The sequence below is a fragment of the Ips typographus genome, linkage group LG2, assembly GCF_016097725.1.
Source record: "Ips typographus isolate SLU linkage group LG2, UJ_Ityp_2.0, whole genome shotgun sequence".
NCBI lineage: Eukaryota > Metazoa > Arthropoda > Insecta > Coleoptera > Curculionidae > Ips > Ips typographus.
The window spans coordinates 5,033,131-5,053,009 of record NC_138423.1 but is presented as its reverse complement, the minus strand read 5'-3'; the positions used below and the strand labels follow the sequence as shown (position 1 = coordinate 5,053,009).

Below are 19,879 nucleotides of genomic sequence, written 5' to 3'. Positions count from 1 at the left end.
ATCATATACGATGACTTCATAAACATTATTAAATCTGCCTTAAATAAGATATCTCCAACACGAAAAGTTCTGAAAAAACAACGTCCTTGGTTTACACATACAGTTCTGACAGCTCAAAAACTTAGAGATAACGCCTACAAGAAGTTTAGTCTGACCAAAACCAATGATGATTGGAAAGAATATAAACAAAGACGCAACAGAGTTACTATAATAATACGGCAAGAGAAACAGAACTTTTACAACAAAAATATCGATATGTGTAAAGGAGATGGAAAGAAAATGTGGAGGACCTTAAAGGACTTGATTGGGCAAAACAAAAAGCAGTCTGATTTTTCAAGAATAAAGTTTGAAAATGATCAGTTGCCTCTAGAAGATAATTTCAATAACTACTACCAGAGCAGTTTAGAAGAAATCTCAAGTAGTATACCTCATGTTCACTGGAAAGGTATGAACGAACAGGAAATGGCCGGACTTAATACTTTTAAAACTATTGATGTTAAACAGTTGGAAAAAATTGTCTTTGGTCTCAAGAATAAAAGCACCAGCGATAAATCAGTGAATGTTAAACTTATAAAAAGCTTATTCTGTGTAGTTGGTTACCCCTTGCTCTATCTGATTAACACTTCATTGACTACCAGTAAAATGCCCAACGACTTAAAAGTAAGCTTTATCATTCCGATACCAAAGGTTGAGAGACCATTGACTCCAAGTGATTACAGACCAATAAATCTTCTACATGTGGTGGAGAAAATCATAGAGACAGTAGTTAGCGGACAACTCAGAGAATATTTTGAGGTAAATAAACTTTTATTCAGTGGTCAATCAGGATTCAGGAGCGGTCATTCATGTGAGTCGGCGCTACAGTATGTGTGTGCAAATTGTAGAAGAGACATTAATGCAGGGAATGTGGTGCTGGCAGTTTTTGTCGATTTAAAGCGGGCATTCGAGACAATTGATCGGGATGTTATGGTGAAGAAGCTGAGATGTTATGGTGTGGTGGGTGCAGCACTGGCCTGGATCGAGGACTACCTTAAAAACCGATATCATAGGACTCAATTGGGTGACAATATTTGTTCTAGTAGGGTAGTTAGTAAGTATGGTGTTCCACAGGGGAGTATACTGGGGCCCTTGCTATTTGTAATATATGTAAATGATGTATAGAATATTTAATAATGCGGTTATTAACCTTTTTGCGGATGACAGGCTAATTTGTATATCAGGAAAGAATTACCAAGATATCACAAATACTATGAATCTGGAGCTACAAGCTCTCTGCGAATGGTTGTGCCAAAATAGATTAAAATTAAATACTACAAAAACCAAATGTATGATTGTTGGCTCAAAACGTGTAATTGCAAATCATATAGGGACCTAGATTTAATATTGCATATGGACAACGATCAAATCGAATTTGTGACTGAAATTAAGTATTTGGGTGTTCTATTGGACCCCCAGCTCTGTTTCTCAAATCATATTGATTATATTTGTAGAAAGCTCGGTAAAAAAATAGGGTTTTTTAGACGTATTTCTGCTTCTCTCTCGGGTTGGACAAAACTGGTGGTGTACAATACTATTATTTTGCCACATTTTGATTATTGCTCTTCTTTATTGATTGCGTGTACTCAGGGGGGCATTATGAGACTACAACTGCAACAGAATAAGGCGATGAGAATTATACTGGGTTGTAATAGATATACTCCTATTCAAAACATGTTGACTACATTAAATTGGCTTAACGTACGGCAACGTATTGAAAGAGCTAATCTTGTAATAGTTTTCAAAATAGAGCGTGGACTGATGCCTCAGTACTTGGGAAAGTTTCTGGAGAATAGATCAGAATTTTATAATTACAATATAAGATCAGGGATGAATTACAATATTGAAACTGTGCGAACAACCTTGCTGCAGAAATCACTGTTCTGTGAGGGCCTACAAATGTTCAACTCCCTACCAAATGTTGTTAAAATGTCAAATAATTTGTGTGAGTTTAAATCTCGATTAGATAATTATTTAATTAGTAAAGCACAAAATTAATATATTGTTAGATAACTTCGTGATAATTTATGTGTAATCTAGTATGTATTTAATGTATAGTGTAATATGTAATATGCTGTTTGCCTGTAATAGCCCGGTGCTAAATAAATACATTTATTATTATTTATCCTTCTGCCATCCATCCAACCGTCCAAAGCAAGGGAGATAAGGGATTGGGAAGGTTTTGTCTTCCAGTCTGACTGTTGCACTGCTGTTTTCATATAGATGTTTTAATAGGAGCATCAGATGTTGAGGAGTTCCCATCTCTAAGAGAGCTTTTCAAAACTTTAGCCAGCTAACACAGCCAAACGCTTTGCTGTCTAGAAAACAGAGATATGATCATGAGCAAATTCTCTTGCCTTTTCGATAATTTGTCGAACATTAGAGATTTGTTCTCTTATGCCCTTGCCACTCCTGTAGGATCTGAGAATCCAAAAAGCTTCGGAGGCGTTGAAGGAGAACTCTGAGCATAACTTTGCTTGGATGTGAGATGAATGCAATGGTGAAATTGTTACATTGATTGTTGTGCACCAATCCTTTGGCCATTGTCCAGTTTTCCATATGTTGTTGCATATCTTCCACACAATTGTGATTCCTACTTCACTTAGTTGTTACATTTTTGCGCTTATATTGTCCCCGCCTGTGCTTTTATTGTTTTTCAAATAATGAATAACTTGCTCTACTTTATCCCTCCAAAAGGCTCTTGTTCCACCTCATTCATGGATAGTAATTCGTTTTCCTTTTCAGGGTCTTGATTCTAGTGTAGCTTTCTGCAATATAACTGCCATACCTCAAGAACTCTCTCTATTTCAGTAATAGTTTTACCATTCAGATCTTCCATTTTCCATGTTTTTGGATGGTTGAATGCCCCTCAGTTTTTGGTATTCGATCATCGGTTTGTTTTTGCATATGCCTGTTCTTCTGCGTATATTTCTTTTCTTTACTGCATTCCAAGTTTTGTCAGTGTTTGTTTTTCACAACGTTGGTACTTTGTTGAATTACTTCCTCTTTGGCATCAATCACTTTTAAGAGTTTGTCACATTTTCTCTGAATTTTCAAATTCTGAGCAAACGTGACAAGCTATCCAGCAGTCAGTGAAATATATCTCCCCGCCATTAGTAGGGACTTTTCTTTCGTTCATTACAGCTTCTATATTATTCTATACTATATTCCTGTGGTGGCGGCCCATATTTGTATTCCTTCGTGTCCATTGGGCATGGGCCGTATACTTTCAACTGTATTTGTTATTATCTGTTATATCTGTAAGTTTATTTAGACGTTACGCCCTTATTAATGACTGTGAAACGGCATCAGATAAGTGGAAGTGGACTTCCATTCGGAAAGTTACCAGAGTTGCAACGGCGTCTCCTGTCCTGTCATATCTTCTAAGCGTTCAGCTGGATTTTCAATTTTGAGTACGATTTTTCCAGTGTCTCCACTTCGCCTTGGAGTCTTTGGGTGAGTAGCCTGATGTTTCTGGATTTGGCCAGTAACGCGGTGTCATCTGCGTATAATGTCATTGTTTCATCCTGATGTACGGTGAGAGGACTGCCTCTTGCGATACCCCATCTACCTGTAGGTTGAGTAGACACCTTCTGTCTTTACTCTGAATTGTCTGATTGGAATCCGACGACAATTGAATCCGCTTCTGATCAACTCTACCATACGGAGGATCTGATGTTCTGTCGAGTGTTTTTGTCCGAATCCAAACTGCTCATCTCAGATGATGTGCAGTTCTTCTTCTGTCTCTTTGAGGTTCTTCAGGATGACTGCTTTTGCTAATTTCCCTATGCTTGGAAGTAAACTGATTAGGGTGTAGTCTTGGAGAAATTGCCTAGTCTTTTCCTGGTTTTAGAAACAATAACACGTCTGCCATTTTCCAAAAGCTGCAGTTGTTGACGAAAATGATTAAATTGTAGTGTAATGAATGTACCCTCATTCCAGTCATTAAAAGTGGTCTTTTTTGCCTGGAAGTACAAAATAGTTACTTTGGTTGCCTATAACGTTGCCCGGTATTAAAATTCAATTTCTAGTGTGCACCATACTATAGACGTATATAAACTGAGGTTTCCTGACAAAACTAACGTTTGGAAAAAAAATCATTGCTATAAGAAACTCTATTTGAACCAGTTGTAGAAAAATTAGACTGTTTGCTAATATTTAACCTTGTCGTTCAAATATACATACTATTTCAATATTTTCTTATCATTTGATAATTCGGAAAAAAATAATTTATAATATAATATATTATTAAAGTCAAAGAAAATATATATTACTACTTTTTATTAAGAAGAATTATTGCTCTACTAAGAGCTATTATTATACTCAAGTGTTGTATTATTGACGTAGTCTTTACTGGTAAACTAGTGCGTAAAATGGTATACTTACATGCTAATAAACTTTTTGCAGTAAGTATAAGTAAACCGAGCTAAAAACTCATAAACCAACTCGGAAGAAAGTTGCTACTTGTGAATGACCTGCAATTAAGTTTATTGTCAAAATGAACGAACTGGTCTGCGTACAAGACTTTGAAGATCGTGCTTATAGCATTCTTCCCAGAGATGTTCTAGATTACTTCAGAAGTGGCGCAGGTAAACAAGAGACTTTGGGGAATAACAGAAGAGCTTTTTCCAGGTGAAAACTACATTTCAGAATGATTATTATAATTTATTTGATGGTTTATTTCAATTTGTAGACTGAAAATTCGTCCAAAATGTTTACGAGACGTGTCTAATCGAACTTTAGGCACCATTATTCTGGGCGAAAAAGTTTGTATTCCAGTTGGTATATCACCGAGTGCTATGCAACGGATGGCTCATCCAGAAGGAGAATGTGCCAATGTACGAGGTATGTACGTTTTTAAAATGTTCTGTCCAAGCAGTCTAGTATACTTTTTCTCCACGTTTTCTTCCTCTTCCTCAGCCGTCCCATCCATTTTTTACCACCTATGGTTTTTATGTCATTGGCCATCTCTTGGGAGATCGTTTTGTTAGTATTTGTCTTAAGCTTAATAGTATTTTTTGCTTATCTCTTATCTTATTGTCTACATCTAGGTGTTCGGCCCAAAACCATTTAGAACTAGATATTTTCTCGAAAATGTCAGTTACTTTCATTTGTCGTCGGGTATATGCGTTTCTAATGCAGTCTCAAAGGCTGGCAGACAGACAGGCAAAACGCATTTATGGAAAACATTTCTTTTTAGGCAGTTTGACCTTTGAACATATGCCTACCCAAAGCTGCCCAACTAAGTTTGAACCTTTTCAAAATTTCAGCTTTTTGATGAGTCTTATATGGCATTACCCAAATATATACTTATAGTAGTATATAGTTCTTCCACTTCGGTTAAAATTGTTGTCTTGTGAAGTTCCTTCTGACGTTGAAGCAAAGATGACAACGTCATTGGCAAAGCGCATATGGATGAGTATCTTCTCGTCCACCCAAATACCTTTCTTTTTTCAATTTAGCATCCTAAAACCGTTTTCCAATGCTGAAATAGTATCTTCCTGTCTGACTTCTCTTTTATTTTGATTTCATCCAACTTGACACTCATTGTAGCTGTTTGGTATATGAATGATATTATACCAGAGTATCTATAGTCTATCCTAGCTAGCATTATGTAAGGCATCTCATGCAGCTCTATAGAGTCAAAGGCTACGTAGTCCACAAAGACTACGTATAAGGGAAACTTGTATTCAGTGCTCTTTTCTATGAATAAACGAATCATCTTAAAGTTGTCGATAATCTCTCCTCAACAAGAGTTCACCGCCATGTTTAAGGCATTTCTGTTGTTAATCTGTCTTCTCCAGGTGTCTTATGACAAGCAGAGCCCGGATTTTTAGCAATCTAATGTTAACGACTTATGGAAAAACGCACGCTTTTTTCTTCTTTTTGTGCTTATTTGGTGCTATTTTTACAATCTTAAACTAATAACCAAAAAATTTCCAATTGCTCATGAAGTAGTCTAAAAAATTGTAAAAACATTCTAAAACATTATAGAAATCCAAAATGCCTTACAAAATCTTACAAAACAGCATGACAGCTTCCAAAAATTTCTAGAACGCGGTCCAAAACCTTCAATGCTTTTTAAAGAAACCTTCCAAATGCTCCTGTAATAGTCTAAAAAGATTTTAAAATACTACAGAAAGTCCAAAATGATTCTAAAGCACTCGAAAGCCTTCCAAAAGCTTTTAGAGCTGTCTCCAAGCTTCCAAATGCTCTTCATCTAGTCTAGAAGCTCTAAAAACATTTTAAGACAGTTTAGAAGTTTCCATATGGTTTTAAAACAGTTTAAAAGCTTCTAAAAGATGCTAGAACCGTCTACAAGGTTTCAAATGTCTTAAAAGCAGTCCAGAATCTTCAATATGCTTCTAAAGTAGTCTAAAAAGATTTCAAAATGCTACAGAAACTCCCGAATGCTTCTCAAGCAGTCTAAAGCCTTCGAAAACACTCTATAAAGGCTTCCAAATGATTTTCAACTAGTCTGGAAGCTCTCAAAAAATTTCAAGGCAGTCTAAAAGCTTCCGTATGCTTCCAAGCTTCCATACATTTCTAGAATCGTCCATCAGTTTTCAAATGCTTTAAAAGCAGTCCAAAACCTTCAATGCTGTTTAAAGGAACCTTCCAAATGCTCCTACAGTAGTCTAAAAAGATTTTCAAAATACTACACAAACTCCAAAATGCTTCTAAAGCAGTCGAAAGCGTTCCAAAAGCTTTTAGAGCATTTAGGAAGTTCCAAATGCTCTTCATCTAGTCTAGAAGCTCTCAAAACATTTCAAGACAGTCTAGAAGTTTCCATATGCTTTTAAAGCAGTTTCAAAGATTCTAGAACCGTCTATAAGGTTTTAAATGTCTTAAAAGCAGTCCAGAACATTCAATATGCTTCTAAAGTAGTCTGAAAAGATTTCAAAACACTACAGAAACTCCAGAATGCTTCTCAAGCAGTCTAAAGCCTTCGAAAACAGTCTAGAAGCTTCCAAAACACTCTATAAAGGCTTCCAAATGATTTTCAACTAGTCTGGAAGCTCTCAAAAAATTTCAAGGCAGTCTAAAAGCTTCCGTATGCTTCCAAGCTTCCATACATTTCTAGAATCGTCCATCAATTTTCAAATGCTTTAAAAGCAGTCCCAAACCTTCAATGCTTTTTAAAGTAACCTCCCAAATGCTCCTACAGTAGTCTAAAAAGATTTTCAAAATACTACAGAAACTCCAAAATGCTTCTAAAGCAGTCGAAAGCCTTCCAAAAGCTTTTAGAGCATTTAGGAAGTTCCAAATGCTCTTCATCTAGTCTAGAAGCTCTCAAAACATTTCAAGACAGTCTAGAAGTTTCCATATGCTTTTAAAACAGTTTAAAAGATTCTAGAACCGCCTACAAGGTTTTAAATGTCTTAAAAGCAGTCCAGAACCTTCAATATGCTTTTATAGTAGTCTAAAAAGATTTCAAAACACTACAAAAACTCCAAAATGCTTCTAAAGCAGTCGGAAGTCTTTCAAAATAGTCTAGAAGCTTCCAAAAGCTTTTAGAACACTCTAAAGGCTTCCAAATAATCTAGTCTGGAAGCTCTTAAAAAATTTCAAAGCAGTCAAAAAGCTTCCGTATTCTTCCAAGTTTCCATAAGTTTCTAGAATCGTCCTTAAGTTTTCAAATGCTTTAAAAGCTGTACAAAACCTACAATGCTTTTTAAAGAAATCTTCCAAATGCTCCTACAATAGTTAAAAAGATTTCAAAATACTACAGAAACTCCAAAATGCTTCTAAAGCAGTCGAAAGCCTTCCAAAAGCTTTTATAGCACTCTAAAAGGTTCCAAATGCTCTTCATCTAGTCTAGAAGCTCTCGAAACATTTCAAGACAGTCTAGAAGTTTCCATATGCTTTTAAAACAGTTTAAAAGATTCTAGAACCGCCTACAAGGTTTTAAATGTCTTAAAAGCAGTCCAGAACCTTCAATATGCTTTTATAGTAGTCTAAAAAGATTTCAAAACACTACAAAAACTCCAAAATGCTTCTAAAGCAGTCGGAAGTCTTTCAAAATAGTCTAGAAGCTTACAAAAGCTTTTAGAACACTTTAAAGGCTTTCAAATAATATAGTCTGGAAGCTCTTAAAACATTTCAAAGCAGTCTAAAAGCTTCCGTATTCTTTCAAGCTTCCATAAGTTTCTAGAACCGTCCTTAAGTTTTCAAATGCTTTAAAAGCAGTCCAAAACCTTCAATTCCAAAGAGAAGAAACCTTCCAAATGCTCCTACAATAGTCCAAAAAGTTTTCAAAATACTACAGAAACTCCAAACTGCTTCTAAAGCAGTCTAAAAGCTTTCAAATTTTCTTCATCTAGTCCAGAAGCTTAAAAAGCTTCAGAATTCACGTAAATGACTGGAGGTTTAGATTGTTGACAACTGTTGCTTCCAGCCAACTGTATAGCGTTGTATAGAATTTCTCAATTATCATCAGCATTGATTCTGTTGTTTGTCCTCAGAAAGTTACTAAATTTTGTATTTGCTTCTGGCGTTATTCTTTCCAGAAATTTTCATGTTTGAGTTTTGTGCTATACATTTCTTTATCATATTCGTATTTTGTGTTTTGGTATATTTATGTGTTTCAGGTGATAGTTTAGGGTTTATGGAGATTTTCACATTGGTTGTGGTTCTTCTGATACTGTTTATAACTGAAATGTGTGCTGTTCCAGATTATCCAGCAAATTTTAACTCTAGCTCTGACTAGTCGATCTATGGTCGCTGTTTATAAAGAAATAACTAACAAACCTTATACAATGTGTTTGCTTGTCAAAATCAATTTTTTTGTGGTGGTTTTTTGGAAAAAGTGTATATTGTATTCATCATATAGTTGTTTTAAATTAATCAATTGTATTTGATACGTTTCCAGCTGCAGAATCAATGGGCACTATTTACATACTAAGCACAATTGCTACAAGTAGTATAGAAGAAGTGGCACAAGCAGCTCCTAAAGCAATAAAATGGTTTCAGTTGTACATCTACAATGATCGGTAAGAGAGTAATGGGAAAAGTTGTAGCGCGTTATTAATAGGAAATAGTGATTTATAATTCCGAAAAGAAGGTAGAGGAGAAAGCAGAAAAGAGTAAGGATAATAACGTGTTTCTGCTTATGTTACTTGCTACCCAGTGCTATTTTCTGCTTCGCCTTTTTTTTGAAATTAAAAATCATATTTTTCTGGTAAGAGTAATGTTGTTAAAACTTTTGAAGGTCGCTTTTGTTATTAGCTGTTTATCAGATAATCGATTGTCTTAATTACTTAATAATAACTAACACATTACTTTACATTACTTAGTAGTTACACGTATATCAGTAAACACATAATTATGATAAGTAAAGAAATAACTAGTTACTTAGGTCATAACTATTAACGCTGAATGACATTTAAAAAAAAAACTTATACTGACAAAACTTTTTGACATTTTATTTTTTAATTGTTTAGTCAAGATTTTTCCTAAATAACTTTAGTTAGATGTTTCTTAAAAAGATGGACAGTTCTGATCAAAACTGATCAAAAAATTCAAATTTTTTTAGGGAATTTACCAAAAATTTTGTGAAAAGAGCAGAAGATGCTGGATACAAAGCCCTGGTGCTCACAGTGGACAGTCCATTCATTGGACTTAGAAATGCGGATATTAGAAATAAATTTAAGTTGCCTCCTCATCTTAGGTAAAACTTATTTTATATACCGGGTGGTCCAGTTTTAAATGTCAATAATTAACGATTCGATAGCATGAATTATGTCATTTACCTGAAAAATGCTTCTGAAATCGGTTTCTTGTCATAACTGTCAGACCGTTGGAGCAATTTTGATCAAATTTGGAACAAATAGATGTTAATGACGTTTGTCGAAACTGTTTAGTGGCGAAGATACACAAAGATGATTTTCATTTTTTCGCTTTATTTTCTACGTCAATGGATATTTTTTAAAAATTTAAATTTTTCATTCAATTTGAAAAAATAAGCATCTCTTATAAAATTCTCATTTGAAACTTCGTTTACGAGATAATTCAATTATTACCTTCAAACCCCAAAACTAACCCAACCCAACTTAAAAATTATCTTGGAAACGATGAAAATTTACTTAAGAAGCTTAAAAAAAGGTTTTTGTAGTCTGTTTTCATAGTTTCCAGACAAAATAAGAGAAAATTGTCTCAGAAACCAGTACATTTACTTTGAAACGATGAAAATTGAGTCAGTCGTCACAGTTTTCAGATAATTTGATAAAGAGAATTGAAAATTACTTTTTCTACAATTTTTGCCTACAAATTTACACATTTAAACTTTGAAAATTGCTTTGGACACCAAAAAATGACTCTGAACCAATCAAAAGTGACATCAGAAGCTTCAACTTTATATTTGAAGCAAGTTTTCATGATTTGAAAACATATTTTGCTATTTTAGTCTTAAATGCAGGATATTGACATTAGATTCATGAATATTGACTTGAATACTAACTTTTGAAGCTCTTCGCGATCTTCCCAAAGTTTTTGACTTATCAGGCCTGAAAGCCCAGTTTGTACACTGTCCATAGTCCTGGAAATGTCATTTCAAGCTTTTTCACTATTAAATTGACTTCTACACTTATCAGTGCAAAAAATTGGAGCATTTCTCAGAAACTCGGACTGTTTTTAGTGCTTTTAGACTGAAAAATCGACTTAAAACTATTTATAACAGTAAAAAATAAATTCATTGATGAAAGTAAAAAATTTGGACACTAAATACTGTGATATTAGTCTTGAACACTATTTTTTAGAATTGAATTAGTCCGAAAATTTAATTTGGATTGTTACCAGTGTTTAATTGAATTCTGGACTTGTTTTAATCCAGGAAATTGAAATGTACACCAATGAAAGTTTTGAAAATAAACTTTTGGACTTTCTTTAGTCTTAGTAAAGCCTTTAAAACTAATTTTTAGTAGTAAAAAATTCGTTGTCTTGGTTTTCGGACTGTTTTTATTGCTTGAAATCCAGTTTCAGACACTCGACAATAGATTGCAGTGTGAAAAAACGAATTTTAAAACTATTCCTAGTAGTACTCTTTGGACTCTCACAAGTCTTGAATGATCAGTTTTACACTACCAGTCTAAAAAATTAGTTCAAAAGTCCTGTTTTTCTTTGACTATTTTCAGTGTCAAAAATTAACTAGTAAACCTCTCAGATGACCAGATTTGAATCCTTTTGAACCATTTTGAAAAGATACGATAACCCAGGAAGGCAGTAGTAATTGCTCCATAGTTAAACAGGGTGGATTTATTATCATGCAAGCTGAAACTTGCTGTTTCTCTTTTTTGCAATTCCATTTCAGGACACACTGTATAAAAATTTTGAATTGATTTGAAACAAACTTTAGTTTGAACTCTCAGGTTTTTTTTCTGCTATTTTCAGTGTCAAAAATTAACTTCTAACCTCACAGATGAATTTTGAATAACCATAGAAAATAGTGCAGGAAAATAAGTCCCCCTATATTGAGGCCTCTCAACAAAACAGCACAAGTTTGATGGTGCAAAATGATTGTAGATCACTTAAAAAATTGTAAAAAAAACTATTTCCATCAAAAAACAGCAAAAATGACTGTTTGATGGTGCAAAATGATTGTTGATCCTTTAAAAAATTGTATAAAAACGATTTCCATCAAAAAACAGCAAAAATGACAGTTTGATGGTGCAAAATGATTGTTGATCACTTAAAAAATTGTAAAAAAAACTATTTCCATCAAAAAACAGCAAAAATGACTGTTTGATGGTGCAAAATGATTGTTGATCCTTTAAAAAATTGTATAAAAACGATTTCCATCAAAAAACAGCAAAAATGACAGTTTAATGGTGCAAAATGATTGTTGATCCTTTAAAAAATTGTATAAAAACGATTTCCATCAAAAAACAGCAAAAATGACAGTTTGATGGTGCAAAATGATTGTTGATCACTTAAAAAATTGTAAAAAAAACTATTTCCATCAAAAAACAGCAAAAATGACTGTTTGATGGTGCAAAATGATTGTTGATCCTTTAAAAAATTGTATAAAAACGATTTCCATCAAAAAACAGCAAAAATGACAGTTTGATGGTACAAAATGATTGTAGATTACTTAAAAAATTGTATAAAAACGATTTCCATCAAAAAACAGCAAAAATGACAGTTTGATGGGGCAAAATGATAGTTGATCACTTAAAAAATTGTATAAGATCGATTTTCATAGAAAAACAGCAAAAATGACAGTTTCATGGGGCAAAATGATTGTTGATCACTTAAAAAATTGTATAAAAACGATTTCCATCAAAAAACAGCAAAAATGACAGTTTGATGGTACAAAATGATTGTTGATCACTTAAAAAATTGTAAAAACATGTAAATGTTGCTCCGATGGTCACGTGATCATTTTTACGACTAAAAGAAATTTCTTAGGTCACATGTGACTGTTTTTCAATTATCAAAGTCCGTTACAAAAGTCGCGTGACTATTTTCAAACGTCGAATGGGATCTCGACTCGAATTAATGGAAAAACTCAATTTTTTCATTCACGTGGCCTATTTAACAATCAAAATGTTGTTCTAAAGGTCACGTGACCGTTTCTACGTTTGAAAAGGATTTCTGAAGGTCACGTGACTATATTATCAAATCAATGGTTACGTGAATTTATTTAAGGTCAAAATGTTGCTCTGTACGTCACGTGATCATTTTGGCGACAAACAATTTCTGGAGGTCACGTGACTGTTTTCCACCGTCCAATGGAGTCGGGAAGGTCACGTGACTCTACATAGGGTTAAAAATTAAAATACTATCTTGCGACAACTCTTAAAATAACTTAATCGTCGTAATTCTCAGAAACCCTGATTTTTGCAACTTTTGAGCACAATTTGACAGTTTTGACGTTAGTAACAGTTGTCACGTGGTTCTAGGACACTATTTAGCAAGACGATCACGTGACAATTGTCAAAATAATTGTCATAAACTCAGAAACACGTCTTGTTTCGAAGACTGTATTAAACTGTAATTCTTCCAAATTCTAGTCAAATTTTTACAGTTTTCTCGCAGTATTTGATATAAAACGTGTTTCTGGGATTTACGACAATTATTTTAACACTTGTCATATGACTGCCTTGCTAAATTATCTTCTAAAACCACGTGATATCTGTCACTAATACCAAAATTGTTAAAATTTGACTAGAATTTGGAAGAATTACAGTTTTCGAAACAAGACGTGTTTCTGAGGCTTGTGACAGTTATTTTGACAATTGTCACGTGACCGCCTAGTTAAATAATGTTCTAGAATTACGTGACAACTGTCACTAACGTCAAAACTGTCAAACTGTGCTCAAAAGTAAAATTGGGGTTTAGAAAAGCTTTCTTGGGGTATTTGATATAAAACGCGTTTCTTAGATTTACGGCAGTTATTTTAACAGTTATCACGTGACTGCGTAGCTAAAGTATCCTGTAAAACCACGTGATATTTGTCATTAATGCCAAAACTGTTAAAATTTGGAAGAATTACAGTTTAGTACAGTTTTCGAAACCAGAGGTGTTTCTCAGGTTTGTGACACTTATTTTGACAATTGTCACGTGACCGTCTTGCTAAATAGTGTTCTAGAACCACGTAAAAACTGTCACTAACGTCAAAACTGTCAAACTGTGCTCAAAAGTTGTAAAATCAGGGTTTAGAAAAGCTTTCTTGCAGTATTTGATATAATACGTGTTTCTGAGGTTTCCGGCAGTTATTTTAACAGTTATCACGTGACTGCGTAGCTAAATTATCCGCTAAAACCACGTGATGTCTGTCACTAATGCCAAAACTGTTAAAAGTTTACTAGAATTTGGAAGAATTACAGTTTAATACAGTTTTCGAAACAAGACGTGTTTCTGAGGTTTATGACAGTTATTTTGACAATTGTCACGTGACCGTCTAGTTAAATAGTGTTCTAGAACCACGTGTGTGTCATTTTTTGATGGGCTATCGAATGTTGAATTATTGACAATTAAAACTGGACCACCCTGTATAAATCATTTATGTATCCACCGTAGATTAGCAAATTTTAAGGGTCCTGAATCCTCCACTTTGAATCAACATGGAGAAGAAACCGGTTCCGCTTTAAACAACTTGGGCAACTTGTTGGACCCTTCTTTACAATGGAGTGACGTTCATTGGCTGAAATCAATCACTCGTTTGCCAATAGTGTTAAAGGGAATTTTAACTGTGGAAGACGCTATTTTTGCTGCAGATGCTCGCGTTGCTGGCATACTTGTATCCAATCATGGAGCTAGACAAGTTGATGGATGGCCTGCATCGGTAACTATACCATCCAGAGATCAAGCAGATTTTCACACAAAAAAAGTTTAACGTACAGATTGAATGTCTTCCTAAAATTACCAAAGCGGTTGGTAATAAATTGGAGGTTTACATGGATGGAGGTGTTACTGATGGTACTGACATATTTAAAGCTATAGGACTGGGTGCCAAGATGGTTTTCATTGGAAGAGCGCCTTTATGGGGATTGGCTTGCGGAGGTGAAGAAGGTGTGAGAAAGATTTTGACAATCTTGAAAAAGCATTTTGAGCTATTTCAGGTGAAATTTTTATATAATCTATCAATTAATCCTAATTTAAAAATAATTTTAGGATGCGCAAGTTTACAAGAGATAGACAGGTCGATGGTAGTACACAAGTCGTATTATTCAAAGCTGTAAAATGGAATACAAGCATTTAATATGAGTTTCTGTTCATATATCACATTCATTTAAGATAATGATGAGTCCTATAAAAGAGCATGCAAACTACTCGTAACAGGATGTAATAGTTTTTAAGTGATCCTTGATAAACATGTTATAAAGTGGTTAAAAGAAAATTATTTAAGATAAAGAATTAATTATTAATAAAAAATATGTATAGGTATGCCTTTTTGGGAATGTCACACATTTTCATACAACAAAACTATAATAGTGATATACAGGGTATTCCATAATAAATGCGTCATATTTCAGGTCTTGAGTCACAAACTTTGTGAAAATCGCCTTACAACTCGATTTCAAGCTGTAAAGCACTAAAAACAGTGTAGATTTGTAGCAAATGCTCGAATTTAAAACACTGATGTGTCTAGAAGTCAATTTAATAGTGAAGAGGCTTGAAATGGCATTTTTAAGACTATGAATAGAGTGTACAAACTGGCTTTCAGACCTGGTAAGTTAAAAAGTTGTTTTAAATGCTCGAATTTAAAACACTGATGTGTCTAGAAGTCAATTTAAAAGTGCCAAAGCTTGAAATGGTATTTTCAAGACTATGGATAAAGTGTACAAATTAGCTTTCAGGCCTGATAAGTCAAAAACTTTGTGAAAATTGCGAAGAGCCTTACAACTCAATTTTTCAAGCTTCAAAGCACTAAAAACAGTGTAGGATTTGTAAGAAATACTCGAATTTTTAACACTAATGTGTCAAGAAGTCAATTTATTAGTAACAAAGCTTGAAATGGCATTATCAAGACTATGGATAGAGTGTACAAACTAGCTTTCAGGCCTGGTAAGTTAAAAACTTTGTGAAAATCGTGAAGAGCCTTACAACTCGATTTTTCAAGCTTTAAAGCACTAAAAACAGTGTAGATTTCTAAGAAATGCTCGAATTTTTAACACTAATGTGTCTAGAAGTCAATTTATTAGTAACAAAGCTTGAAATAGCATTTACAAGACTATGGATAGAGTGTAGAAACTTGCTTTCAGGCCTGGTAAGTCAAAAAGTTTGTGAAAATTGTGAAGAGCCTTACAACTCGATTTTTCAAGCTTTAAAGCACTAAAAACAGTGTAGATTTGTAGCAAATGCTCGAATTTTAAACACTGATGTGTCTAGGAGTCAATTTAATAGTGACAAAGCTTGAAATAACATTATCAAGACTATGGATAGAGTGTACAAACTAGCTTTCAGGCTTGGTAAGTTAAAAACTTTGGGAAAATCGTGAAGAGCCTTACAACTCGATTTTTCAAGCTTTAAAGCACTAAAAACAGTGTCGTTTTGTAAAAGATGCACGAATTTAAAACACTGATGTGTCTAGAAGTCAATTTAATAGTGAAAAAGCTTGAAATAGCATTTACAAGACTATGGATAGAGTGTACAAACTAGCTTTCAGGCCTGGTAAGTCAAAAACTTTGTGAAAATCATGAAGAGCCTTACAACTCGATTTCAAGCTGTAAAGCACTAAAAACAGTGTAGATTTGTAGCAAATGCTCGAATTTAAAACACTGATGTGTCTAGAAGTCAATTTAATTGTGACGAAGCTTGAAATGGCATTTTTAAGACTATGAATAGAGTGTACAAACTAGCTTTCAGACCTGGTAAGTCAAAAAGTTTGTGAAAATCGTGAAGAGCCTTACAACTCGATTTTTCAAGATGTAAAGCATTACAAACAGTGTAGATTTGTAAGAAATGCTCGAATTTTTAACACTAATGTGTCAAGAAGTCAATTCAATAGTGACAAAGCTTGAAATAACATTATCAAGACTATGGATAGAGTGTACAAACTAGCTTTCAGGCCTGGTAAGTCAAAAACTTTGTGAAAATCGTGAAGAGCCTTACAACTCGATTTTTCAAGCTTTAAAGCATTAAAAACAGTGTAGGTTTGTAGCAAATGCTTGAATTTAAAACATTGATGTGTCTAGAAGTTAATTTATCAGTGACAAAGCTTGAAATGACATTATCAAGACTATGGATAGAGTGTACAAAATAGCTTTCAGGCCCGGTAAGTCAAAAACTTTGTGAAAGTCGTGAAGAGCCTTACAACTTGATTTTTCAAACTTTAAAGCACTAAAAACAGTGTAGTTTTCTAATAATGCTCGAATTTAAAACACTGATGTGTCTAGAAGTCAATTTATTAGTAACAAAGCTTGAAATAGCATTTTCAATACTATGGATAGAGTATACAAACTAGCTTTCAGGCCTGGTAAGTCAAAAACTTTGTGAAAATCGTGAAGAGCTTTAACTCGATTTTTCAAGCTTTAAAGCACTAAAAACAGTGTAGATTTGTAGCAAATGCTCGAATTTAAAACACTGATGTGTCTAGAAGTCAATTTATTAGTAACAAAGCTTGAAATGGCATTTTCAAGACTATGGATAGAGTGTAGAAACTAGCTTTCAGTGCTGGTAAGTTAAAAACTTTGTGAAAATCGTGAAGAGTCTTACAACTCGATTTTTCAAGCTGTAAAGCACTAAAAACAGTGTAGATTTGTAGCAAATGCTCGAATTTTTAACACTAATGTGTCTAGAAGTCAATTTATTTGTAACAAAGCTTAAAATAGCATTTACAAGACTATGGATAGAGTGTAGAAACTAGCTTTCAGGCCTGGTAAGTCAAAAACTTTGTGAAAATCATGAAGAGCCTTACAACTCGATTTCAAGCTGTAAAGCACTAAAAACAGTGTAGATTTGTAGCAAATGCTCGAATTTAAAACACTGATGTGTCTAGAAGTCAATTTATTAGTAACAAAGCTTGAAATGGCATTTTCAAGACTATGGATAGAGTGTAGAAACTAGCTTTCAGTGCTGGTAAGTTAAAAACTTTGTGAAAATCGTGAAGAGTCTTACAACTCGATTTTTCAAGCTGTAAAGCACTAAAAACAGTGTAGATTTGTAGCAAATGCTCGAATTTTTAACACTAATGTGTCTAGAAGTCAATTTATTTGTAACAAAGCTTAAAATAGCATTTACAAGACTATGGATAGAGTGTAGAAACTAGCTTTCAGGCCTGGTAAGTCAAAAACTTTGTGAAAATCATGAAGAGCCTTACAACTCGATTTCAAGCTGTAAAGCACTAAAAACAGTGTAGATTTGTAGCAAATGCTCGAATTTAAAACACTGATGTGTCTAGAAGTCAATTTAATTGTGACGAAGCTTGAAATGGCATTTTTAAGACTATGAATAGAGTGTACAAACTAGCTTTCAGACCTGGTAAGTCAAAAAGTTTGTGAAAATCGTGAAGAGCCTTACAACTCGATTTTTCAAGCTTTAAAGCACTAAAAACAGTGTAGATTTCTAATAAATGCTCGAATTTTGAACACTAATGTGTCTAGAAGTCAATTTTAATAGTGACGAAGCTTGAAATGGCATTTTCAAGACTATGGATGGAGTGTGCAAACTAGCTTTCAGGCCTGGTAGGTCAAAAACTTTGTGAAAATCGTAATGAGCCTTACAACTTGATTTTTCTAGCTTCAAAACACTAAAAACAGTGTAGATTTTGTAGCAAATGCTCGAATTTAAAACATTGATGTGTCTAGAAGTCAATTTAATAGTGACAATGCTTGAAATGGTATTTTCAAGACTATGGATAGAGTGTACAAACTAGCTTTCAGGCCTGGTAGGTCAAAAGCTTTGTGAAAATCCTAAAGAGCCTTACAACTTGATTTTTCAAGCTTCAAAGCACTAAAAACAGTGTAGGTTTGTAAGGAATGCTCTAATTTTTAACACGAATGTGTCTAGAAGTCAATTTATTAGTGACAAAGGAAATAGTATTTTCAAGACTATGGATAGAGTGTACAAACTAGCTTTCAGGCCTGGTAGGTCAAAAACTTTGTGAAAATCGTGAAGAGCCTTAAAACTCGATTTTTCAAGCTTCAAAGCACTAAAAACAGTGTAGATTTGTAGCAAATGCTCGAATTTAAAACATTGATGTGTCGAGAAGTCAATTTAATAGTGACAAAGCTTGAAATGGTATTTTCAAGACTATGGATAGAGTGTACAAACTAGCTTTCAGGACTGGTAGGTCAAAAACTTTGTGAAAATCGTAAAGAGCCTTACAACTTGATTTTTCAAGCTTCAAAGCACTAAAAACAGTGTAGATTTGTAGCAAATGCTCGAATTTAAAACACTGATGTGTCTAGAAGTCAATTTATTAGTAACAAAGCTTAAAATAGCATTTACAAGACTATGGATAGAGTGTACAAACTAGCTTTCAGGCCTGGTAAGTCAAAAACTTTGTGAAAATCGTGAAGAGCCTTACAACTCGATGTTTCAAGCTTCAAAGCACTAAAAACAGTGTAGATTTGTAGCAAATGTTCGAATTTAAAACACTGATGTGTCTAGAAGTCAATTTATTAGTAACAAAGCTTGAAATAGCATTTTCAAGACTATGGATAGAGTGTACAAACTAGCTTTCAGGCCTGGTAAGTTAAAAAGTTTGTGAAAATCGTGAAGAGCCTTATAACTCGATTTTTCAAGCCTTAAACCACTAAAAACAGTGTAGATTTCTAAGAAATGCTCGAATTTTTAACACTAATGTGTCTAGAAGTCAATTTATTAGTAACAAAGCTTGAAATAGCATTTACAAGACTATGGATAGAGTGTAGAAACTTGCTTTCAGGCCTGGTAAGTCAAAAAGTTTGTGAAAATTGTGAAGAGCCTTACAACTCGATTTTTCAAGCTTTAAAGCACTAAAAACAGTGTAGATTTGTAGCAAATGCTCGAATTTTAAACACTGATGTGTCTAGGAGTCAATTTAATAGTGACAAAGCTTGAAATAACATTATCAAGACTATGGATAGAGTGTACAAACTAGCTTTCAGGCTTGGTAAGTTAAAAACTTTGGGAAAATCGTGAAGAGCCTTACAACTCGATTTTTCAAGCTTTAAAGCACTAAAAACAGTGTCGTTTTGTAAAAGATGCACGAATTTAAAACACTGATGTGTCTAGAAGTCAATTTAATAGTGAAAAAGCTTGAAATAGCATTTACAAGACTATGGATAGAGTGTACAAACTAGCTTTCAGGCCTGGTAAGTCAAAAACTTTGTGAAAATCATGAAGAGCCTTACAACTCGATTTCAAGCTGTAAAGCACTAAAAACAGTGTAGATTTGTAGCAAATGCTCGAATTTAAA

The 19,879-nt window shown here is 33.8% G+C and overlaps 1 protein-coding gene across 1 annotated transcript; it reads left to right on the top strand.

The window, feature by feature from the left end:
* The first annotated feature begins 4,403 nt into the window (after window positions 1–4,403).
* Window positions 4,404–14,942, top strand: LOC145724680 (2-Hydroxyacid oxidase 1-like). Its single transcript, XM_081973066.1, has 6 exons — window positions 4,404–4,668; window positions 4,730–4,881; window positions 8,909–9,029; window positions 9,572–9,706; window positions 14,056–14,320; window positions 14,379–14,942. The coding sequence occupies exons 1-6, from the start codon at window positions 4,535–4,537 to the stop codon at window positions 14,715–14,717; spliced, it is 1,146 nt and encodes a 381-aa protein (XP_081829192.1). The 5' UTR covers window positions 4,404–4,534; the 3' UTR covers window positions 14,718–14,942.
* The last annotated feature ends 4,937 nt before the right edge of the window (window positions 14,943–19,879 follow it).